General features: G+C 38.3%; 1 protein-coding gene across 1 annotated transcript in view; it reads left to right on the top strand.

Moving 5' to 3' along the window:
• AK5 (adenylate kinase 5) overlaps positions 1 to 26,827 on the top strand; it is a 90,172-nt gene that overhangs the window by 32,068 nt on the left and 31,277 nt on the right. Inside the window, exons 7-8 of the mRNA XM_082054841.1 lie at positions 13,173 to 13,263; positions 19,694 to 19,770. Coding sequence (XP_081910967.1) covers positions 13,173 to 13,263; positions 19,694 to 19,770 — 168 coding nt within the window. The remainder of the gene's footprint in view (positions 1 to 13,172; positions 13,264 to 19,693; positions 19,771 to 26,827) is intronic.

Below are 26,827 nucleotides of genomic sequence, written 5' to 3'. Positions count from 1 at the left end.
GGACAACAATTTACCGTGTAAATATTAATTATTCTTTAAGTTAAAGGTTACAGTTGCTCTTTTTAAATTGAGCCAAGTTCAAACAACATTGTAAAATTCCTTTTTCCCCATGAATTACACAAGCATGGTGAACTTCGCTGATTAAAAAAAAAAAAAAAGTGATCTGAAAAAAGATTCACTAGAAAATTACAGACGTTGAAACATGAAACAAGACGTAAATCTAGCCCTTTTTGAGTGCACGACTTGGCTTGAGTATGAAAAAGGACAAATAAAAGTCTTAAGCAGGGATAGAAGCTTGCAATAATTTATTCACTGGAGTAAGGATGGGACGTGACTATGTAGATAGAGTCACTCTCTACCTCAGTGACTGTGTATTTACAGAAGTTGTACAGCTCTGAGAGATGGGTATGTAGGAAGCCTTTTGCAAATTAAATCACAGACAAGTACTTAGGTTCTTCATTACATAAGGTGAAAGAGTGTTGATTTCCCATCAGGGAATCAGTTAAAAATTAGCTGGTGTGCAAAATCAGTTGCTTGCAGAGCCAGCGTCTATAGATGGGCTCTCTGCAGGCTCTCGCTCTCCACAGTGGCGGATGGAGGAAGTCAGCAACATCCTAAGGCCCGACAGGAGGTTTTTGAAGGAAATGGGATCTAGTTTGTTTAGTGTAGACTAGTCCACATGAGGTATCTGTATTTAGACAATTCCCCTACTCACTTGGCATAATTTTAATACAGAGTAAACTTCACAAATAGGATCTACCTCTAAATTATTTTTCTTCTTTTACAGTATAGACTAATCTCAAAACTAATAGAATCCAATAAGAGATTACAGATGTGAATTTAGGGGTTGTTATGGTGTGGATTTAGGGTTTGTCCTATGCAGGAACAGGAGATGGACTTGATGATCCTTGTGGGTCCCTTCCAACTCAGGACATTCTGTGATTCTATGTTAAGTTCAGACAGTGACTTCCAAAAGCTTCTGGGAGCTAGAACACTAGAGTCCACACTAAAGGAACTTTTCCTTTCCTCAGCAATAATGACTGCATGGAATGTAGTCATTGTTTCTACTTGAAATTTTGAAAACTAGTTTTAAGAGCTAGCATATCTGAACTGTTTTGAAAACTCCACAATCTTGTCTTTGTTCTATAAATTATCACAAGTCCGCTTCTAGAGTGAGTCTGAGTGTTGATACTTCCCACTTAACATTTGTCGTGCCCATTTGAGAAGACTGTGTCCCTTAGAATGAAAAGAAGATATTTACCCTTGATATAATACTCCATAAGAGTTAGAAGATCTAATAAGATTTATGATATAGAAAAGGAGATAACTGGAATTGTATTAACGATTACTAATCAGGATATGTTTGGTAAGACCCACCAACTGAATATGACTATCTGCACAGTGCGATGCCATCTATTGTATTACTTAAAAATGGAACGGGTAGATGGAGAATGCCAGAGCTGGGAGTTTTAGGCTTAAGATGATGTGAAGGATTTTTTCTGTTTAAAAAGATTTTTACTGTCAGATTATCCAAGCCATCTTGTCAGAATTAAAACAAAAATGTTCTAGAAATGAATATTTAAAATACTTTGTTTTCTACCTCAGTACAGCTTAAAGCATGTGATAGGAGAGCGGGAACTTAAAATCGCCCCCAGTCCCTTCTGTAAGCAAAAAATACTGGAATGTATTCGCACATTCTTTTAATCAACTCTAAGTAAGTTCACTGCTAAAGTAAAGAAATCTTAATTTTCTATAATGTCTTTTGTTTAATTAGAATCTTAAACAGAAAAAAAATGCAGTAAAAGATATATTTAAGCCTAGTATCAAATGAATTGAAACTACACATCGTAAACTCAATAATAAACTTGTTCTACCCTTGTAAGTTGCATCCTAACACTTCTTTCATTTACTGACTATATTAAAAATAAAGACTAAATTTCTTATAATCATTTTCATTGCAACTTTTCAGAGTATTTTGACCAAGAAGATGTATAGATAATTTTAGAATTTATCACATTTCTTTCATGTCATATATGTTTGTGTCTTAGAAGCATACAGAAATATCTGGTTACACTTTAAGTTGCTTTAAAGAGTGCTTCCATAAGCTTGTACTGGTCTTCAGTTGCTAACATAAACATGCATTTAATTAATCATAATTCTATAGCTGTTCCTTAACTCTTTAGAAGCAGAAAATACAATCAAGTCCATGTGTTCTCCTAAAGCCTATCCTGAATCCAAACCAAACCTGTTTTCTAGGATCTATAAGCATGTCAGAGCCTATGCCGTTCACTTTGTCTGGGTAACATGAATGGTTTTAACAATAATTTTATCAATAGCAAAATGTTAATAATAGAAGAAAGGCAAACATAGATCAAGCATTCATTATATTAAGGTAAATAAAAAACAATGGGTAATTTTAAAATGTTCTAAGTAGCTGTTTCTGGGCACCATTGGAGTTCTAGACAGTAATACAACACTGGCGAAAGTTGAAAGAAAGCGGTAGAGCTTCCCTACGCTTTGAGCTGACTTATGTTACAAAAGCAGACCCTTTGAAAACACTTCATTTTGTAATTCCCTGCCATGTTTTGCCAGAATTCCAGTAGAAATTAATATCACTGTACAGCTGTAAGACAGATTATTCTGCTATAATATCCAAGGGTTGAAACAGACAGAAAAAAAGCCCATACTGGAACGAGGCAGCAAACGGAAAGGTAGAAGCTTCACAGGTATTTGTCTGCTGTTTCACAAGGTGACATTGAAAACAACCACAATGTGAGAAATGCTGTGATGCTGCAGTCTCATCCAGCAGGAAAATAGAACAGGGGTGAAGGAGCTGCAGCTCCTTCAATACAGAGAAAACCCTCAGTTCATAAAATACTGTTTAGTACGGTGTAAAGTAGTGGATTCTTCTTCACTGTGTCAAAAGTTCTAGTTTTCTGTGTAAATTGCAACAATGGTCAGTTATATCAGTTTTTATGGATAATATGTAAATACTCAATGTAGGTTGTTTAGCTTGCTTTTGCAATAAATTATTGATGTCTCAGCAATATGTTAATGCTATGGTATAAGACCTCAAGTGTTAGAGTTTCAGGTATTCTGTAACTCACTTTGTTCAAATGAATAGGTAGTGGACAGCCAAAGGTAAAGTTATGAAATGATATTTAACGAAATATTGTGGAGGCTTCATTTTGACCTTTCTTTCTGGTGTTTTTGGTTTGTTTGTTTGTTTTTTCATCTTTCTCCTGCAACACACTGTTATCTCATTATGTGCATTTCTTGCCAACATCCCTGTCCCTTCTCAGACTTCATTTCCCTAGTCAGGGTGAGCTGCTCTAGTTTTCTGATTTGTACTTTCTATTTCCTTCCTAGTGGCCGTTTTCTGTACTGCTTGTTGTCAACATGTACCTTGGACATTTCTCATGCTTTTTTAAAAAATAACCCCATTATTATTATTTAGCACTTCCGTAAAATTATGTTTCATTTAATAGCCTCTGGGTAGAAATATTGTCAAAAGCTTTTGAAAAGTTAACTAAATTATGTCAATCCGTTCCACTTCATCCACTTTTTTGTTCTGATATTTTAAAAATACTTTCAACCTACATAATCACATGGGATTTTGTCCTACATTTGTTTCAAAAAAATACATGCTAGATGCAAAAATGTCATATTCCATGGTGACTCAAGCAATAGTTTCTGTCAGGATCTCCTTAGCTTGCCAGCTTTCATTTATGAATCAAATAGTCTCCTTTGTGCTCCAAAACAACATGCTCCAGTAATTTAGACAGCTAACCAGAACTTTCTGGTACAGAAGTTAAAATAGCGGTGCACTCACTTCTTGCTGCAGGAAACAAATTCGTGGCCTTCCTGAGGCAGCGCAATTGGAAGTTGGTTTTATGAGCCCATCCAGAACTCAAACTGACATTTGCTGAATATTATTCTGAGTTTGGTATGAGTCATGCTTCTAGAGATAAATAATTTATTTCATCAAAATTTCACACTCTTCAGCTCAAGATGTCCAAGGGAGGGCTTATTATCAAGGATCCAGTTCTGGGCCCCTCAGTTCCAGCAGGACAGGGAACTGCTGGAGAGAGTCCAGCGCAGGGCAACAAAGATGCTGAAGGGAGTGGAGCATCTCCCGTGTGAGGAAAGGCTGAGGGAGCTGGGGCTCTGGAGCTGGACAAGAGGAGACTGAGGGGGGACTCATTAATGTTCACAGATATATAAAGGGTGAGTGTCAGGAGGATGGAGCCAGGCTCTTCTCGGTGACAACCAATGGTAGGATAAGGGGTAATGGGTGCAAACTGGAACACAAGAGGTTCCACTTAAATTTGAGAAGAAACTTCTTCCTGGTGAGGGTGGCAGAGCCTGGCCCAGGCTGCCCAGGGAGGTTGTGGAGTCTCCTTCTCTGCAGACATTCCAACCCGCCTGGACACCTTCCTGTGTAACCTCATCTGGGTGTTCCTGCTCCATGGGGGGATTGCACTGGATGAGCTTTCCAGGTCCCTTCCAACCCCTGACATTCTGGGATTCTGTGATCCCAATGCCATTTACAGACTTGATTAATGTGGAGACCACCACTAAAAATACTGCTTATCCTGGGTCAGAATTTATTGAAATACACAGGAACTGTTTAGCTGGAAAGTAAAATTCATTTTTGTCTTCCAAGGAAAACATAAAAGCTAATAATTTTCAAATGTTCTAGTTCTTATAGTTTCAAATTCCACTTTGAATAACTACAACTATTGCTATCTTGCTAAGGTCTTAGATGCCTACAAATATAATTTCCTGAATTAAATGCAGATTTTGCCTACAAAAACCCCACAGGAGCTAATGATTAAGCCTATGATATACTGTATGCTTATTCTTGCATCTGAGTCATTAGTTCTCGTGCTTTATTATCTAGTTAAATTTGCAGCTGAAATTAACACAGGACTTGTTAGCTTTCTGTTGGTAGCATTCTTCCTTAGAAAACTGTGATGATACATAAGCAAAAATAATTGTTTTGGTAATAGTTGTTATGACATCATCTAATGGTAAAAGACAAGCCTACAATATTTTAGTATTTTTCATTCAGAATCTCTGCTATTGAAGCCAGCAGGAGAAATGCTCTTGATCTTGAAAGGGAAATATATGGTGTATTTGGCAGCAGCATCAATGCTTTTCATTGAAGCAAAGTGTAAACTATCACTGGAAGAAAATATTTATAGGGAGCAATGTCTTTTATTTCTGAGTTTTTCTAAAATTTTAGTTGCCTTATTTGAATTATAGTTGTTGCCTGTATGGACCTTTTCTGGGAAACCAGTGTTGCTACATATTTTGTTGGGGTGCCAGTCTGTGATCTGTATGTGCTCTGGAAGCTGATGCTAGAAAATGTATTGGTTTTGTTTTAAACACAAAGGAGGTTTTGTTTTAAACAGACACAGGATCTCCAAGACCACTACAGGCAGGGGAAAACATACATTTAAAAAAAAAAAACAAACTTAATTCAGGAGAAATCTCTCTATATGCAAACATAGTGGTTAATGTCTCGTAGCCTTAGGGCTCATTCCCTCTGAGAAGTACTGTTGCACTCAATGCTAAAAATTAAAGGTATTGAGGAAAGCATTTATTTTAACATATTAGTAGTCAGAGCTATTTCAATGGGTGCCTTGGGAATGGGAACATTCCAGTACTTGTCTCACGTGGTACTGGAGGAAATAGGGGAATTATGGTATAGCAACTGATCCTTAACTGGTTTATTCCCCAAGAGTCTCTTGGTTTATATGCAATAGGATCAGTTCTCAGGAACTGCTGAAGAATGAGGACACATCCACACCCCATCAGAAGTCTTCCTAGATAAAGATAGAACAAAAAACACTAGAGGACAAGCATCATTTCTGCAGAATGAAAAAACCAAAGGCATTTGGGGAAGAGAGGTGATTCTAGATCTTTCTGTAACATCACTGAGCTGCATAGAGCAAATTGACAACTACAGCTGTTATTGACTGAGCTTCGTGCAACTTTTTGTACTGCTCTGCCCTTTGTCTAGGTTTCAAAATACTGAATTTTACAGTAATGCCTCATAATTGGCAGCATCACTGTGAGCTCCAGTAACATAAGAGGGAAGCAAGATATTGCAATTTCAGACACAGAGGGCTGTTTTGGTGAGGACAGCATCCAGTCATACCTGATTCTCTATGACCAATAATGTCTTTCCCTTCCTTTAGGGTTAGGTGCATTAAAGTAAAACTCAAACAATTTATTCTAGACCCAGTGGAGGTGAGAGTAAGATTTTCTCTCCCTCAGGCTGAATATTTTCCTGGGTTCTACAAGAACTAAGTAGCAAATAAATAATGGAGCATCTCCTTACTTAGACTGTAATTCAGTTTTCCATTCAAGCTCTTTAGTAGTGATCTGCCTTGATACTTAACAACACTCTTCTGTTTCTTTGTAATACTGTTTGCCTCTTTAAAGGAAATTTCCTTTAAAAAGTAAATGCACAGTAAAAATGGATCCAACAGCAGAATGCTTATTTTTTAAAATGAGTGTTTGTGCTTTCAAGGTAATAAAGGTCTCAATATGTGCATGTGCTAAAGCATCTCTTTGGTTTTAATTAATGTTCAAAAATAATGTAGTTGACTTTGCTATAGAAGCTGCTGGACAGATGTAATACGTGTCCAGGTGCAGGTTTTTTAATCATTTGCAAAGTGAAAATGCATAGAGAGTTTACATGTAGAGATGTTGGATGCGTTTTTAGGTTGAAAAGTTACTTCTAGAAGTCAAGAAATTAGATAATGCAGAACAAACACCTGCAAATCATGCCCCTTAAATACTATGTGAACTAATGCATTTGCTGCCTAATTCATTTCTGTTTCCTGATGACAACTCCAGAGAGAAATAGAATATTTATTGTGGGAGTCATAGCAGTGTAGAGAAATGGCTGAAACATTTTGAATTGTTTATTACCATCTGTGTTAAACTGACTTCAGCTTTAAAAAGTTAGTGGAGGACAATCAAGAGAAGCGTGACCAGCAGGTTGAGGGAGGTGTTTGTCCCCCTCTACTCTGCTCTTGTGAGACCCCACCTGGAGTACTGTGTTCAGCCCCGGGGCCCTCAGCATAAGGACAGAGACCTGTTGGAGCGAGTCCAGAGGAGGCCACGAAGGCGATCAGAGGGCTGGAGCACCTCGCCTATGAGGACAGGCTGAGAGAGTTGGAGCTGTTCAGCTTAGAGAAGAGAAGGCTCCAGAGAGACCTTGTAGCAGCCCTTCCAGGGCATCTACAAGGCAGCTGGAGAGGGACTTTTTACAAGGGTATGGAATAATAGGACAAGGGGTAATGGCTTTAAACTGAAAGAGGGTAGATTTAGATTAGATGTAAGAAATAAATTCTTGACTATGAGGGTGGTGAGGCTCTGGAACAGGTTGCCCAGAGAAACTGTGGATGCCATATCCTTGGAAGCATTCAAAGTCAGGTTGGATGGGGCTTGGAGCAACCTGGTCTAGTGGAAGGTGTCCATGCCCATGGCAGAAGGGTTGGAACTAGATGGTGATCTTCAAGGTCCCTTACAGCCCAAACTGTTCTATGACAACCTGTGCTGGAAGCTCAGAGCCCCTCTGAAGAAACGGAAAACATGATAAAAATTATTTCAGAAATGAAGCAGCAATATATGTGCTTCCCACATAACAGTCACGAGCTATCCCCTCCTTACTGGGGAAAAAAATAACCAGCCAGTGCTCTTAAATATCTGCTCAGACAGACAGGCTTTGCATCTTAGCGTTATGAAAAGTATGTGTGTTTCAAACCCACTCTGTGCCACCACTCTGCCTCCATCAGCTTCCCTACCAAACAAGTAATTGCTTTCCACCCAGTTCATTAATTTTTGACCAATGATGCCACCAAATTATTGATTTCTCCCCTCCCCCCTCCCCAGTCAAATCCAGCTCTCTTCCAATTTGCCCATTTTCTGCTCTACAAGGGCCCATAATTGCATGGTGTCTTTCCCATCAACTCTTGCCACCACATTGCCTGAGGCACTCATTTTTAACAGCTGAAAACTGATGTAAGTCAGGATGTTGCTCAACATGATCACAGCATAAAGATAGAACTTCTACCTCTTTCTGCCTATCAAAAGCTATTACTCCACATAAACCTACAAAGACAGGCTATTACTTCTGCTTACTGTTAATTGCTTCTTCAGATCAGACATGCTATTTACTTGGTGTCATGCTGTTCCATATTACAAGTATAGATACTGGCTTAACAGTGTTTTACCATGAAGGGAATTAAGCTGTCATAACATCTCCACACTCATGTGACATGGAACTGAGTTCTAGGTTTAGCATGAAATAATAGAAAATCACTTTAAGAACAAAAAACCCAAGTCTTGTATTGTTTGTGTACTGCCAAATTAATAGAAAGGGAGATGATAAGCAGTTGAAATACAAGTGTCCCAAGGTATCCTCTTTTGTACTGATGTGGGAACGGGCTGGATCTGACATAATTTTTGCATTTCATATCAGTTATAACAAAATCTCTAAATCTATTCAGGGTCCATCTCTTTGTTTCTAGAGGAGCAGAGCAGGTTTGAGCTGTGTGCGTGTTCGAATTTTCACACTTGTGGTATAAGGAGTTAAAATTAGCTGATGGTTTCCATTATATAATAACTGTGTATTTACTCTTTTTTCAAGGTCATTTCAGTTCTCAGTAATGTTACCGCAAGATGTTTTTTTAATATGATGGTTTAATTTAAATTTTTTCTTGCCATACTAGATTCTGTCTGTGCACCTAGTGTATTCAAAAATTACTTACTTAGTGGCTTCAAATTGTACCTGTTTTGAGTAAATGAGGCTGGGATATAGAATATCCATCAGCATCCCCAACAGAACTGTCAGCTCCACTCAGGGCTGCTGAACATTCACCGTCATGCCTGTTTACAAGGAGCACTCATAGCAATAGACACTTGGATGACAAGTGGAACTTGAGAAACTCTAATGATAGAAGTGTGGGGCTTCTGCAATGATTTATGAATCCTCTGTGTAACTCCTGTGGTAAAAAATAAGGTGTTAAGTGCTTTATTTTAGATAACTCAGAGTATTCCTTAGGATTTTAAAAATAGTGATATAAATCTCAAGTTCACTTTCTTAATTTCTGATACCAATTTATGACCTCAGCTAATTGCACGGTTTTTTATCAATCACTGCTGAGCTCTAGTGTAATTTCAGTTGTAGTTTTTCTTCTGCATGTAATACAATGTCATATTAAAAATATTCTGATATTTCAGAGTATTTGATATAAAAGATAGAAAATATTAGAACTAGAGAACAGGCTACAAAGAAAACTCTCTCGCCTATGTCATCCCCCCCCATTTTTTTTTTTAAAGAGTATCATTAAAAGTACTTTATAACATGGAGATGTCCCCCGAGCTCCCAGTCTGAACATTCCACCTTCATGCCTCAGTTCCTCTGCTTATTATCTTTCATAGCAAAACTATCTGAAACTCAACTAAAAGGAAACCTTGGAGGCTTGAGAGATATATTCTTGTTCTTGCTTTAATCCTTGGGATGTGTTTCCCTCAACTAGGGGACTGGTGTGGGGACTCAGTGTGTGGTGTAACTGCAGTGTGTGGGTGTGGGAAACTCACGTCCTCCCAAGTGATGCTGTATTAGCTCTTCCTCCCACAGAAACACTGTTAGTGAACTGTCGGAGGGGAGAAATTATAGAAAAATCCTGTCATACTTTCCTTTGTCACAGAGAGATAAATCTTGGAAGCAGGACCACTCACAGGAGTGACATGGAGATGGTTGCCCCACAGCTTCCACATGTTATGTGTGGGGCAGGGGAAGGATTTTGCTAGATTCTTACCAAGCATAGCCTCCCAAATGTACTTTGGAAAGGTTTGTGAAACCTTTCCTGGCTCAGAGATTTAGCTGTTTCCTTAAAGAAATGCAATTCTCAATTGTCCTCTGAGGCCCTTCCTCACTTTTCCTGCCCCAACAGAATGGAGATAGCGAAGTACAAAAACCCCATTAGCGCCTCACTGAGGGAAATGCTGTAGGGTGAGTTCAGGCCTCAAACCCCACTGACCTCACAGGGAAGAGACCTGGTGCTTCTTCCTGCATCACTGGGAAAGATTGTATCAGGTCAGATAACAATACAGTTAATGTGTCTCATGTATTACAAATGCTTTCAGTGGCATATTTAATAAAATTACATTTCTAAGCTGAGCCATCCTTAAAAGTACAAGTAGATAGTTCAGTTGCAAAGAGCTGTGTTCTGAAGCAAGTAGGGATGTGTTTTCAGTAGGGAAAGCAACCCATTGATTTAGACACATTCTGCTAAAAAATACAAGTTTTACTGCTGTTTGTTCTTTGTGAATGGAGTTATTTGTGTAGCTTTTATGTTTTATTCAATCCTCCAATAATAATCAAAGGATCTCATTTTTAAATGTTTAGCAATTCAATGAAGTACAGAACTCATATGGTTACTTATTTTCTTTCAAAAATATTTTCTCTGTGAAAGCTACCTTGCCTTCCTACGGCTCAGGGAATTACAATTCCCGTTTTGTGAGGGGGAAAACTGAGGCTATGTGCAAGCTTCAAATAATTGGTTTTCTTTGGGTGACAATATAGGCTTTCATTACAAAGCCCAGATTTTCTGGAGTACTGAAGCACAGCTGGTGTTCTTTGAATGGGGGAAGTTGATGTTTCAAATTCTTGGAACCTTCAGAACGTTTGAGATTGATCATGTGTTTTTTCATGGTAAACTGTATTATTCAGAGGAACATTACTAATGAGAAAGCAAGCCTGTCATCTCTCCAAGTGCAGTGTGACCTACACAGGAACAATCAGACAATGTGATTACAATGTATTGCTTTTTACGTGTACACTACCCACAAACATATTATATATATAGATATCTTCACTAACATATCTAATGAAACATTTTTTGCCAACAAGCAACAGAAGAAGAGCATATCCCAGCACTTCCTTGGAGACAGACCAGTGCAGAAGAACAAAAGAGTATTTATCTCTGTGAATTATCAACTAGGAAGTTCCTAAGCTGCTCTTTGTGCATGGATAATGAATTTTCCAACAGTTTCATTTAAGACCTGTTCTTCCACAAGCCTCAGTTTTAACACAAGATATAATCCTTCTACTAGGTAAACACATTTCTGCTTTATAATTAAAAACTAATGCTTTGAGTTTTGATTAGCACTGAATGGCAAAAGAACTCCTCAGTAACAGCTAAATGTCTGTCCAGACAGATGGACAACTGTGCTGCATCACAGTATGAACTTCAGGGGCAGAGCCAGAAACTCCAGTTCAAGAACCAGTCAGAAACTTCCATGTATTGATAATTATAGTAAGCTCATTTATTATGGAAATGAACTCTAGGGCTGAGCTAAGCATAAAGCTAAATATTAAGACCTTAAAGATTTAAATTGGGACTAACACCAATTTAGATTTGAGCTCTTGGACGGGTGTTGAGAGTCAAGCTTCTGGCAGCAAACTTTCCACAATGGTTGCCTCTCTCTAGTATTCTCTGGCCTCCCACAAGCTTCCATTTTCTTTTGTTCACACAGACCCAGTTTGTAGAATCATTGTTTGTCTCTTTGATGTTCTTTCCTTATTTTTGAGCTATTTCTGACATCTGCCACTCTAAGTAATTGTTCTTGGGCTGGTATTATCCTCTGAGTTTACCTTTAGTTGCTGATGGAAAATTCCATAAGAACACAAATTTCATTACCAGTGACAGAACAGCTTAAGTAATATAGATAACACATAAGTCATCATAAGGCATAATGAAAAGAGTGATACTGATTTTTACAATGGTGGGTGTTAGACAAGCAATTCAGTATCTCTCTAAAATTAACTCATTATCATGCTATATTTGGAAACCAGCTTCATCTCTATAAAAGCTAGCTTCTGCAGCAAAGTTCCTGGTAGGGTTTGGACATCTCTCTCCATGGCTTTTCCCTACCTATTTTTACCATGAGACAGGCAGGTATTGGCAAGACATCTGAAAAGCTGCTCAACAGTCTCAAACTTAGAAGAAAGAGCCCACTGAAGTTCATGAGCTTGCAGTCACTGGTGTAATGCTTTTTGCCCTGGGATTCATTCTGTGTTCTAAACATATTACACTGATGATACAGAATGATTGAAAATAGTGACTCTTATACAGGGGGCCATGCACCGAATGACAGCCATCTGATGTCACCGTTATTTGCTCGCTCCTGTAACTTGAGGTTACAGTATTCCCTTTCCTGTAGAAATGTATCTGGCCTCCATTCAAGAACTGTGAAAAAATCCACAGCAACAGTCATAAAATGTCATTTTTTTTTTTGAAAGAGAGCCTCAATAAGTGATGATCTAAATGAATGAAGCTTGATTAACGTGCTGAGAAAAAACACAAACCCACTGTCAAGCATGTCACTTGCCCATAAAAAGAATCTGTCAGAGCTGAGAAAAAACTTGATAGAATCGGTACCAGGATTCAGGCAAAAGATTAAATAAATGAGAAAAGTTTAAAATGGTAAGAAATTGTTTGCCATTTTAAAGGAGCTTTACTTTCCTGATTTTATGTATCACTGAGGCACTACATTTTCTGGTAGTGCAAGAGCAAGGAAAGCTTTATTTTCTATATATAATAATAGCAGACTTTCAAAAATGCTTTTCTTTTTCCTAAGGGTTTTTCTCAACTACATGAGGAAATAGTAAACACATACCTGTCAGAAACATTGGTTTCAGACAATTCAGAAGATGCTGAAAATTTTTCACTTGCAAATTAAATAGATAATTATGCTAATCTCTGAAAAAAGTGACAGTTAAGTGATCACATTTCTGGTCTCTATGCCGTCATTTTTTTCAGCCCTCCAATGGTTGAGAAAGTAATATGCATTACTAGTTTTACTTTCTGCTTTGAAACTTCGTTCTCTGAGAGCAAGTCAATTTTACTGTAGCTTCTGTTCCTGACGACCTATTAAAAATAGGCAAAATAATTTACAAAATTGGTTTCATTTTCCATCAAAATTAAAGTGATTAATACCTAAAGCAATGGACAGCACACAGAAAAATAGAAACGTTCCTATCAAGAAGGATTGGGGTGAGAAATCAAATTACATGTTGATGTTCAGCCAAGTAGTAAGCACTATTATCAGTGTCTGATTGCCAACTCTTTTTTTTTTTTCAATAGTTTGACGCAGACAGAGATGAAGAAGAAGTGTTCTCTGACATAAGTTTGGCAGTTGACAATAAACTATTCACAAACAAAGAGGCTGCAGCAGGTGAGTTAATGTAAGATTTAAAGAACTACATTTTTATACTGCATTTGACATTAGTAGGATTCCTTTTTCATACTCCTCAGGTGTGGATTAATGTACTGTAGCAAAGTCTTGACCGACCTCAACATTTGCACAGCAAGGGGCACACTTGGAAACTTCATACAACCCACCTAACATCTTATCTACAAGCTCACCTTAAAATAATATGGGTAGTCCACTAAAAAACTACAGCCCTAATACAAAACCCAAGTTGATCACTTCAAGTTGTCAGCTGTTTCAGTTCCAGATGATACCTCAGTGTTCACCAGAAAATCAGTCCTATGAGATCAATGAACATACTTCCTCCCTAAAACTTGGTACTCATTCTGAAACTGTGCGAATATGACAGGCATTTGGGCGGGTTATTTATTTATATATTTATTATTTGTGCTTACTGAAGCTTGAATGTCTTCAGAGAAAAAGCCTCTGAGGGACAAAGGAATTGAAAGAATTGAAGCTAAAAATCAAAGTACTGAAAATCCATAACATCTGTCAGAAATATTTTGCTTGAGGGGAACAGAAAAATGTTCCTTGGTGGCTTCACAACTTTTTCTTTTCACACATGGCATTCCTGGCTGCCCGCCAAGCAGACCATGAGGGTTATATAGATAGATGAGGTCACAAATGTCTTGTCAAACAGCACACAAGAAGAAAATTTTAAGTGAAATATTTTTCTGTAAAATATTTACTAGCTTTATTAAAACAAATATTAGATATGCATAGTAGAAAAAAAATCATGTATCTGAGCTCTGTTTACAGGAAAACTAATCTGCCATAAATTGGCAGACAAGGTAGCTTCAGTTATTTGTGATCATGAGCAATCTTCTGGGGACAGCCAATTCCTAATTGATGAAGCACAATGAAGTCTAGTAGGAGCAATACATCTATTAATATTATTTTTTTTGACAAAGGGGAGATTACTTTTTTCTTCTAACAAGGCATTTGCAAAGAGCAGTATTTCAGGCAGAAAGACTAGGTCATATTTGAAGGTTTGAAAGGATGTTCAATGCGAACTAGCCTACAAAACCCACCCATAAGGTTTTTTTTATAATGTTCGAAAGAAGATAAAGATGAATTATCAAGTCAGGGGTGGTGGGGTTTGATAACGATAAAAAGTGCATTAGCTAAAAAACAGGTTTCTAGTGGTCAGCTTTATTCTTGTGTGCATCTTATCTCCATTAAGGGGTACGCTTTCCTCTTTTGTGCTTAGCCTTATTCCTAGAGGCAAGAGATTCATTCCAAACGTAAAATGGCATTCCCACTGCATAGCACGGTATTGATAATTATCTGTGGATTTCCTAATTAAACAAGCTAAGTACTGAATAGCAAGAAGAGGAAGAAGCAGCATAAAGGTACTAACTCTGACAGATTGGCAACAGCTAAACAATTTGCACAAATTGGTTGTGATTCTGGATGAGGTCCAGTCAGCTCCTTGAAAACCTGATCTACTTAATTCCTCACTGAAATAATTGCAGAGCTATGAGCTTTATGAGAAGCCATGCCACAGTCATCTAATTGGTGCCTAACCTGAGCACCAATAACAGCAAGTAGATTTGAAGCAGGATTTCTAGAGATCCTATGAGACGAGATATTTAATTTCTAGAGGTCACAACTCCAGCATTGGCTTGATCTCACTCTTTGTCTTTTAAGCTTATTAGTAATATTGCAATATATTTTGGTTCCTGGTGGCTAACAAACATAGTATTTCTAATATTTTCATACCTCCACATCAATCTAATTCATATGCTATACTTGTAAAATCCGGTTGTAATCAACTGTGTAACAATGTATGCTGAGAGAAAATAACTGAATATTTTAATAGATTAAAATACAATTTTCTCATTGTTGCCTTCTATGACATACTAAGATGGTTGCTAAGAGCAACAACCTGTCATGAAACTCAGTGTATGGTTGCAATAAAATTTGTATTAGAAACATCTCACAGAGAGCAAAATTAAAATGTAATCATTCTAATGCATATCAGTCCTTCAGTAAATTATTTCTCTTATACTCCACTCAAAATTTATCTTCTAAGCATTTGTCTTGCCCGAGAACTGATATGCAACATGTATGTTCCATAATATAAAAAGACCTTTTAATTTTAAATATGTTTATGAGAGAAGCAACATGTTTCACAGGATTGACTTTTATGACGGTCAGTGTTGGACAGTGCAAATACTGTAGATGTTAAAATATGAGTATGGGCATATTTGAGGCAATGAACCATATCGAATAGAATTGCCACTAGGATTTGAAATAAGTAACAGATTTAAGCAGGGACTGGAAATACATTAGCTGCTTTGCCAAAACACAAATGGTCCAAGGAGCAGACTTAATTAACTCACTTGATGGGGTATTAGCTACCTTGTAATGGGAAGTTTAAATCAACTGCAGATAAATTTAGACAGATCAGTACAAGTTAGTTTCATTGTATAAATGAATTTAGTGAACTGTGAAAAAGCAGTGCTTGACATTCGGGTTCATGAAAACTTAAGGATGAACACGCTTTCAGAGAAAGTGACACGCGCCCAGGCTCAGAACACTGAAACACCAGAGACATTTATGGCCATAACGCCCCTGGGTTCTGGAGTGCATTTCTGTTATGCCTATAACAGCCATACCCTCTCAGCTTTCCATGGCCAATCCTGTGCAGTTCAGCTTAGGAGCAGTAAACAATATGTAAAATATGGCATAAAATTTAAAAGTACAGTCTCATGGTGAAGGAAGCAACTGAGCATAGCCCTGTACCTCTCCCTGGCAGGGGCAGCTCCTGTCCGCCCCTCTTGTACAACTGCAGCTGCCCATCAACTCAGCTCATCCCTCAGGGCTGGGTCATTGGATCCTCTCGGGTTCCTAGCAAGACAAATGTTTATGAATGATGCCTTCAGTGTCAAGATACAAAGCCAAGGGCAAAAAAAGGGAATGCATTCTAGCTGATCTGCTTGCTCTTTTTTTTCCAGCAGCCTGCTCCTCCCTGGAGAGCTGATTATTCAGTTAACAGGGATTTAATAAAAACTTCCAACTGACTTATTTTTTAATTGTGCAGTACTGCACCTGATAAAATCCTCTCTGTATTTTCACCTAAAGAAAACACAGGGCACATGAAAATGACCAGGTTTCCCTTACCCCAACTTTATGTGTGCCCTGAAATTGAAGAGGCGTATTTAACTCCTAAGAGTACCTTTTCAGATCAGGTGCTTGCAAGCTATTCCTCCATGGCAGTAGAGCCTTCATGCATTTTCTTAATTTTTTTAACTATTGAATTTCTCTGTTTGAAATTGATACAGTTACTCAGATCATCTGCAGTAGGTTCATAGAAGCACATCAAGGCTCTAAGCTAACTAAGAGCTGAAATTATCTGGTGGAATGGGGCATCCCTTTAAAAGGAATTCAGACAATTCAGACTGTAAGACTTTTCTCCTAATGGTAAACAAGTATTATTTCTTTTTAATAGCCTAGTTCTCACTTATCAAAGGAAAAACAACAACTCAGAAAAGGCAATGAAACTTCTGATCAGCTGTTTTGTTGTCAGAGCAGATGTGCAGCCTGCAGACCCACTGGAAGCAGCAGGGCATGTTGCTTCCAAACACTTCAACCAATCCTCCTGTTTTCCTTAAGACAACATTTTGTGTTTCTGCTTCGATAGCTGAACATTGCCACAAGGCTACATGAAATGCTGCTGATTGAAACTTGGGCTTAGGAAACCTGAGCTGAGTTTTGAATGATCCCCTTTCCAACACTCTCCCCTCAGCTTTAGCCTTGCTGGGAGCTTTGCCCCCACCAGCACTGCTGACTGCCAGTGCCTTGCAAAGCTGCTCTGCCACATGTACTAGCAACTCGTTAGCGAGCCTGTTGCCCTCCCCTAGAAGACCTGTTTTAGCAAGAGTTAGTCCAAACTCAGCAAAATATGCTCCCATCCAACAACTGAGCTGGAGGGTAGCAAACTAGTCATGTGTACCCATACATACTGCACCAGGTATATCACAGGTGCTCTTACGTGTTCCTTCATTACTTTATCTTGTCCTGGGAGTAGCCATTTGCTTCCATTCATTTCTGGTAGGTTTGTCTTTAGGCAATTTGAAGAAGGGTAGAGAAGTCTGTATACCATTCAGTGACAGATGGTTATGGATTTTGTTAGTTTTCATTGAACCAAGAAAGAAAAGAGACGTACTTTAAATTTTCCTAACATTCCCTGAATATGCCTTAGAAAGGAGCCATGCTTCCGCAAGGAAACTGGTGTCCTAGTTCCAGGAAAAAAAAAAAAAAGGCCTTTAATATGCTTGACCATATTAAAAATACATCACCATTATGGCTTTTATCACTTAAGATACATTATGGATGAGTATTCGTTTTCAGCCTGACCTTTACATTTAAGTTGGTGTCACCATCTCTCATATTAAAGTTTCTAACTGAAGATACATACTGTTCTTGGTAGTTAAGTGAGAGTTAAGCAAATACTTGCACACAAGTGGCTTTAAAAGTGACTGATGTGTCAAGGTAGGCCAGTGCTGGTGGTGACTGAGGCTTAGTTAAATTCTGTTATTAACAAGGATACAATGTTAAGAGTGAGATGTCACTATGTAAAATAAATACAAATATTTTCTCAGCAGTTGTAAATCTGTTTGGTTGCATATATATTTACAAACAGGTATTTTCATAAGACCATAAACTGTATATGCCAGAGAATGTACTGCATTTATACATGTGACATTCTGTGGCAGCAAGAGTAAAATCCCTTTCTCTTATTTTTTTATAGCAATCTGATAAAGTATACATGAACATTAGGGGGGAAAAAAACAAAACCAAAACCACCACCACACACCAGCAGATGATAGACCTAAGTCCTTCCCCAGTATCTCTTACATGGTCCAAAAAGTTGCAAAGATTAATTTGGCAGCAATCTCAATATGTATTGGAAATTAAGAAACCCTGAAATCATCATCTCTACCAAGCAGTTATGGTTTTAGTCATCATGACATCCAGTTCCTCTCCTCTGTTCTCTCTCTTAGTCATGTTTAGTTCACCACCTACGTAGATTATTACTATGTAAACTTCAAAAGCAAACAAAAGAAGGTAATACGTAAATGCATCTGGAACAAATAGAACCACAAAATTTGTTATGGATAGTGCTTGTTAGAGAGCCACCCATACAAACATCTCCAATGGTGAGAAAACAACTCGGGGTCAGCAATAGTTTTAAAATGACATATCCTCAATGCCAGTGCTTGCAGCAGCATCACACCACCTAAAGACACCCGTAACCCAGGAGGGGGAAAGGTTTTTTCTCTTCCTCATCAGCGATCTTGTCTGACTGGGGACAGAAGGCACTAAACAAAGCACATTTAATGCTTTCCCTGGTGTTACCTGCTGCTCCCCACATGATGATAGTGATTTGACTCACCTGGGGCTACTGGCTGGTTACAATTTTTACATCTCTGTGTGTCATTACAGTATTTTTGTTATTCTCATTTTAATAATGCTGTGAAAAATACTCCTGTAGTCACGTGCCTATTGACATTTGAATGTGTATTGAACATACATAGGATTTGGTTTAGGGCTTCACCATCTGGAGGTGCAGTTCCTACCTTGTTGCCCAGGAGCGAGATAACCTGAACAGGGTCATAATGCCAGAGTATGAATGTGTTGTCCATGCTACACCCTTCCTATGTTTAGATGGAAAGATGATTAGTGGTTTAGCCTCCCATTTGAGTTTAGCAATGACTACCCCTCTACATGACTTCTTGAAATACCATGCCCTGTTTCTGTTATCCTGCACCTTCAGTAGCTCAGCTGTAGCTGAACTGTAAAGCTCAGCCAGGTCAAGGCTTCTCAGCAACTGAATTTTACATCCCAAGTGCAAGAGGCTGCATGACTTACTGATCCTTGCATCCACAGGAGGATGACGGGGAGAAGGGGCAGAGCCACACTGTCACCTTGGAAAGGGGCAGGATAGAACAGGAATGGGGACTGTTGCTGCAGCATCAGCATCACTCCAGGATCCTTAGCTGCTAATCAGCAGTTAGTATTTCCTTTCTCTTTCCTAGATGTGATTTGTATTCTCCCTGGAGCCAAGATCCTTGTGGCAGTTTTACAACTGCAAGTCATGGCACACAGAACACCCTGCCCAACAAATTGGCAATCTAGCTGAAACAATTCACCATTTAGTATAACCATTCCTTATTAAGATTTGTGGTAGCTTTTATGGATGCTTTGAAGGCTTTGTTAATGGGATACCACTCACCTGGCTGCTCTCGCACATCCAAATGGATCCTTGGATCACAGATTTTGCACACATACAGACAATATTATAGTATTGTAGTGTTCCATCACATAAAGTGAAAATTTCCAATCCATTTCTGAAGTCTGGTTTTTTTTTTTTTTTTTCCTATTTTAGGGCCAAATGAACTTGATTGCAACCTGATTATGGATTCTGGAGATGCTGTTTATACAGAATTTGACTTTGAAGACCAGGTAATTTTATGTTTATATGGCCTCTCTCTGGACAGTTTTCTAGTTTATGTACATCTTGTGCTATACAATTTGGCCTGAATGAGGTGGTGAAACTTTAAGGGTACCTAAGCCAAAGGGCTTTTCAGGTGCAATACATGAAAATTTGTGATACACAGAGGTTGCTTTCTAGTTATGAGAAAGAGTGGACATTATTGTGTTATTAAGAGCCCATATCTTCCATTACTGTACATTGCTTATTTCCTCCACAAATTTTAAAAAGTTGACAAATGTGGCAAACAGAATTATTGGAATGCATTGTAAATCTACTGTATATATAAGGAGTAAAACATTCTTCAATAGAGGCATGAAAATACAAAAAAGTATGAAATGTAGCTAAAACCATATCAAGCATTCCCCCCTTGAAAAAGTATTTTTAAGAATAAAACAACAAATGCTTATAGTATGTTGAAACCAGCCTTTCTACTTACCCTATTCTGTCCACATCTAAAACCTAAATTTTGATGGTGTTTTCCTTGTACATAGGAAGAAAGAAGGCTAGAGAGGGTAAAAAAGGGTTGTATGCGTCTTTCTCCTCTAATCTTCATCTCACAACTGGTAACGCCATATCTGGAGTACAGTGCCCAGTACAACATATGGAGCCACTTAAGAGAGTCCAGCAAAGGGCCACTAAGATGATTAAGGGACTGGCCCGTCTCTCCTATAAGGAAAGACCAAGAGAGCTGGGAGTGTTCAGCCAGGAGAGAAGGCTCAGGGGCAATCTCATCAATGCTTACTGAAATCTGGAGGGAGGGTGCAAAGCAGAAGGAGCCAGGCTCTTTTCAGTGTTGTCCAGTGGCAGGACAAGAGACAAAGGGCACAGACTGAAACATGGGAGGTTCCTGTGGCTTGGATTCTGTGTTAAGGTTAAGCAGTAATATTCTTGTTACTGTGCTGTGAATAAGCATTGAAAGAATATATATCAAGTACAAACTTACAGTTGAAGAAAGTCATTGTCAGATGCTTCATATTTATGTACCTCTCTCAGACTGAAGGGTTTTAAGCGCTGTTTTTACTTCATTTCTCCTTCTCTGTTTGATGAGAGTATTGCACTCTTGCCAGAATGGGAATGTGTTGGTCTGGCAAAATAATGAGGAAGGCTGACCACCACAGCTGGCAGAAAGCATATTTGCTATTGACAAAGACAATAAGGTCTCATCATAGACTCCTTGTTTAGCCTCATGTAAGAACCACATGCAACTTCATTCAAAACTACAATCAGTGTTTTTATGGACCGTGCAATGTATCATCAGTGAACCATATAGTTTGAACTTATAAATTAGTATAATTTTCATCTATTTCTTTCTGTTCATTTTTTTGGTAACTATAAAACTTGTGCTTATTATTTGAACATATATGTTTTATATATATATGGAAATATAAATATTTATATTATTAACAAATATCTTTATACCCAGTCCATATGAGATGCCTCGTACAAATATAAAGAAAATATAAAGGAGAAAGCAATTGCAACCAAAAGCCCTTACCATCTAAATTTTGGAAAGGCTGAAGCAAGTATTATAGACAGAAGCAAAGAAGGGAGTGGAGATTGCCATAAAGTCATAGTACCATCTAGCTATCCAGTCTAAAAAACAAGATTAGAAATTACTCTCAGGAAGAAAAGATCAATAACTAAATTCAGGAGAGAGGAACTGCTTGCATTTGAAACTTGAGCTCATTTTGACTGCGGCAGTGATTCAATACTCCAGTGATTTACCACATGCTGTTTATGATTGCGCAAAGCATCAACAACCTTTACTCAGAGAATCTCAAGTGGAAAAGGAACGCATGTCTGGATACAAATGTGTCATGCAGTGATGTTATTGCATAGGAAATCTGTCATGAGAATGTGGGGGATAAGAAGGCTGGTTTCTAAGCAACCTTACACAGCTGAGCTGCTAAAAATGGCTGAATTTTAGCAGAACATCTTGGTAGTCACTGAACAAGAGGAGCTGGGGGTTAGAGCAGCACACAACACGTACTGAAGACAAAGCCACAGCTGGGGATGAGCATCACTTACCACAGCTGAAGCGGATGTATAGAGATACCTTTGCACTTTCTCATACTTGGAATGAGCCAGGAGAATCTACCATGTAAACTAAGCCAACAAAGAAGTACCCGAGTTCTGCAGATGCGCACTACTCTTTGCAGAGTAACCTCTCTTACTGGCAGGCAGGAGCAAAGAGAATGGCTGGTGTGGTTCCAACTGCTGATGGAGCCACCAGCTCCTCTCACAGTGCTCCGAAATACAGCAACGTGCTTTGAGAAGCACTTGGTACCTGTCATTGAAACAGTGCAAAACAAAAGTAACACAGGCCAAGATCTGGCTTTTCTGGAGGAGCTGGCAGGGGAACTGAACTAAAAATAACTCAGAAAAAGCTTGAGCTTCGTAGTGTACATTTTATAAATGAACGTTCAATTAAATTCATGTAACTAAATTAAAAGCAAGCTGATTGTTTTCTACCAGCTATGCATGAATACTTCAAGAACTAGAACACTTGTAATCACTAAGTCCCTATGGCACTGAAAGGCAGGAGGGAAATACTTCTTTTTCTTAAAGGCATTTTTTTCCTCCAAATCACTAATAACTATTTTTCTGCTCTTTCTGAGATCTGTAGCTGTCAGATTCCTGTATTACAGGGGGAATAATCCAGGTTTTTAGAATGACTGCCCAAAATATATTATTCAAAAAAAATAAAAATAAAAGCAGCCAGTACCCCTCATGGCGAATGCCTTGTGGAAGAGCCAGCCAAAGTTTCATGTGGTAGCAATCTCTATAGATTTTTCTGGAGTAACGATTACACTACTCATGACTTGATTGAAAAACAGAAAAGCACAGTAAAGTCATAAGTTTCAATTCTTTTCGTCCATATCGAGACATCAGAAATATGTTTTGGGCCACTCATTTTTGGGTGCAACAGCATAGCTTCTAATGAGGGAAGACCTGTGCTTTATAGAATATTGTCAATTTGCAGAACTTGCTGTCAGGACTAGTGTCTGGTTTAATAAGGCTTGGCTTTTGCTGCTGGAATGCACTCAGTTGTGATAGAGGGTTTTCACTGTTCACCGTGTTAATTTATACTTGCTATTCAATTTCTCAACTTTGCCAGAGAGGCTGTCAATATAATGCCACTTGTTTCCAGAAATCAGACAAGATTTATCTTTAAGAATTGGATTTTTAATTAGAAACCTACCACTTGGCTTATTTCAAGTGCATTCACGCCAAAAGGGAGTATTGAAATATTGGCACCAGTGAATCCTATCAAAGAGTTCCAGAAGAAAAGATAATCTAGTTATTTTCTTGTGAAGACAAAGCTCTCAAGACAGCCTTAGCTAGTTTGAGGAATATTTTGGACTAATTAGAGAAAAAGTTAAAACATCCAATCAAGATGGCTGTAGATTTAATACAGTCCTGAACAAGTGCTTATAGAACCGATGAGTTTAAAGTTCGGGAAACATGAAATTCAGGTAAACTTAAAGTAAAAATCTTAAAAATATACTTAGCTTCCTCCTATATGAGGGGCAGGTGTGGGAGGGAGGAAACCTATTTCACATCTACAAAACATGGAAACACATTTCTGTGCCTCAAATAAAATTACCAGTTCATAACTGGTGCATTTCCATGTCCTTCCAGTGTCCGATTGCATTTACTTATCCAATTAGGTAAATGCAATGTCGCATCCAAAGGAGAGATTGCCTTTTCTGTTCCCCAAGTGTGCCAAAGAAATAGGAAAAGCAGATGTAAAAAAGACTGAAAGATAATAAAAGGTTTTCTGTTCAGCAGTGACAAGCAATCTATTGAATTAAGAAAATTGCATAACCCAATCTTTGCTGGAAGTGCAGAATGTTTTATAATTAGAAAATGTGACAGCTCTCTTGAAAAGCAACAAGCTAAACTAAAATGAAGTGGAGGAAAAAAAGCCCTCAAAGAGGCTTACTCTCATTCTAACGAGAGGAAACAAGCTCTTGATTAAAAGTTGTTGCCATGTAGTGACAATTCTTTCAGCTTGCTGTTGTTTCCCAGCCAGAGCACATACGAATTGAGGCTTTAGGAGAGCAGGAGGAAAGCTTTAAGCAAACTGATGAAAAACAGACTCCATTGCTACCAAGATTGTAACAACATTTCCAGCCTGACTGATTATTATTATAGCTTGAAACTTAAATATTCAAGAGAGATAATGAAAAGGCCCTAAAAGGCTTTTCAATGAAGAAGCAGAACACAAATATTCCTAAAACTGATGGGCGACAGCAAATTGAAAGCCTCATTTAACTATAGCTCTGTGGATTAAACCAAAGACCATTTTCCTCCTTTACTATCTTTCATATCAGTTGTCACTGTGATTTGACTCCATTTTCTCGATGTCAAAGATTCAATCCAAGTAATTTCTTTAACCCTTCAGACACAGTGCTCTAGGGCTGACATTACAATACAGCAGAGTGAACTGCACATCTCCATTAGCAGGAGCAATTTTCATTGGGACTTCTAAAGTTACTTTTCAAAATTAGATAAACATTGATTAAATCATTTAAGGGGTCAGATCTAGAAGGTACTATATTAATCATGTGCCTTCTCTTAAGTAAAGAACATACAGAACTTCTGGGGTAACAGCAGCTTTATTTATATACACTGTGCAGCATTAATTGTTACAGGACTTTGTAAAATGACAGCGAGTGTCCAGAAGCCATTTGAGCTTTCAATGCTGAACATTTCCTCAGTGTCCATTTCTCTTTCACTGATAGGCAGTGGTATCAATTTGAATTACAGATTCTGATTCTACAGGGAAACTGATTAAAACAGGAGTACGTAAAAAAACATAAAATGGACTCTAGAAAACTCAGAGAATGATTGTAAAACTCTGTTCCCTCGACATTTGTTTTTGTTGAAGAGCACAGAAAGGTGGACTCCAATCTAGTTTAAGGATCTCTGCAAAAAAAGATAATGCATAAGCATCCAAAGAGATGAAAGAGCTGGAGACACAGGCCTAACTACAGAGAAAAGATGTTTAATAGAAACGTACTGAAGTCAGTGAACAATCTGTTCAGTTCAAGTTGCCATGGAAACTGTCCTATTAAATGCTTTAAAAAAAAAAAAAAATCAGTTCTAGAAACAAAGTACTACAATTTGCCTGTACAAAGTGCTCCCTTAGTAAGATCAAACCAAGTGTATTTTGGTGCTTTTCTATCATTTTGTAAGCTTGAAGAAGTCTTGACTCTTTCAGAGTCACCATTGTACCCTGTAGTAAAGGCACGTGAAATAAAGTCTACTGCTCTGTTTGCCCCATGGAAACCATGGTGAAACGGGCAAGAAAAATCGCCCTAGACTCAATCTGCTTCTTTTCTTTGCAACGCCAGAAACAGTTATTAACAGACATTATTTGGATTTACTTTCTGATAATACATATATTAGGGGCAACTGAACTGCCGTGGTTAGTTGAAGTCTTTGCATCCCCATTTATTTTCTGATTCTGAATGAAAAGTTGCTGCCCACAGCTCTGATGTGCAGAACAGGGCATGAGGACTCGGTTACAAGGATGGTGAGCTCATGTGAGTTACTAGAGATTTAAACAATGACAGCATCATTCTTCAAGATGTGCTGCATTTATGCTCCACAAGATACTTTTGCAGTGACTTGGGAGGCTCTTCTCTGTGGCTTGTGGATGGTGTCTATAGAAAAAAAGTGTTACAATTTGCAGTATTTCACCCTCACTTTTGCAGGCAATAGCACTGGGACAGCATACCTCCTTTCCTTCTCTCCACTGGCAAACTGAGGCCTTAGCCTTTCATGCAGAAAATATAACTTTACAGCTAAATTTGAGTTCTGCATTTTACATGTTTACCTTTAAGCCCAGAGAACCTCAGGGAATATCAGGCATCCCACACAGTCAATGCAAATATGATCCACATCAGAATATTTCGCATTACACCTAAAGCTCATAAAGAAATGCAAAGATGTATTTTAAATTGCTCCCTCCCCACCTCCTAGATTTAGACACCTTACTCAGAACAGAGGGTTCTGTTCACATAGTCCAGTATCCCTGAAGACAACTACCGAAGCTCTTCCTTAAAAGTACCTGTAGCAGCAATTCTGTATTTTAAAGCATTGAAGAAGAAACATCTTTTTATAGAAAATATTCATATTTCTTAATCGTGGTGAAAGTACATACTATAGACTTCTACGTTTACGTATGAAACTGCAGTGATTGCAAAGATGGTATTTTACTATATGGGATACAAAACTGCTCTTTAAATAACTTATTTGTACTGTGTTGAAGCAGAAGCGCGGCTTCTTTGGGTAGATTGGAAACACTTAAAAAACCCCAAAACTGTATTTTCAGGAAGCCATATGTTCCCTATTTGGTGTCTTTTCCCTCCTTATGTATCCCGTGATTTGCAGTCAACGTTAGTCAATTTGGGCTTAAATACCAGTCACAAGGAGCGAGAAGTGGCCTAGTTTTATAATCCCTGCACAGTAGCGCATCTCAGATCAGTGGACTGTTTCCTCCCATTGTTCAGTTCCTTCTTAACAGAGAAGTTCTTTATAAATACTGTCAAAATTCCTTATTGAAAGTTACAAAACCACCTAATAAAACATAAATAGATGTTTTAGTAAACCTAGAATATGCTTATTCAAACAGTAAGCAGAGAAGGTCTTTAAGAGGGAAAATTTGAGCACAGCTGTCACCTTTTATCTTAGTAGCAGCAAATCATAGGATCTGGGGCCACACACTGGTCTTATTTTTACAATACCCTATTCTTGTCCTTCTCTGTGCCAAGATCTTTCAGATGATGCTCTACTTCCATATTTTAAAAGGTCTGTTCTCATTAGCTACATTTCCCGAGTCTACATTTCTTCCCTCTCTCCTCCTGCTGCCATTCTGTGCGTTCTGTGTCTGGGAATCATGTATCTGTGTATGTGTCATTCTGGTGAACAGCTGATGTGCTCAGGGCACAGCAATGCCAGCAGCCCTTACTCACTGACCTGTTCTTCTGCCACACAAGGGAAAGGCACCTACTCATT

The sequence above is a fragment of the Streptopelia decaocto genome (assembly GCF_964273445.1).
Source record: "Streptopelia decaocto genome assembly, chromosome: 5".
NCBI lineage: Eukaryota > Metazoa > Chordata > Aves > Columbiformes > Columbidae > Streptopelia > Streptopelia decaocto.
Note: the sequence above shows the minus strand (reverse complement) of the source record. Positions and strands in the feature narration are given on the sequence as shown.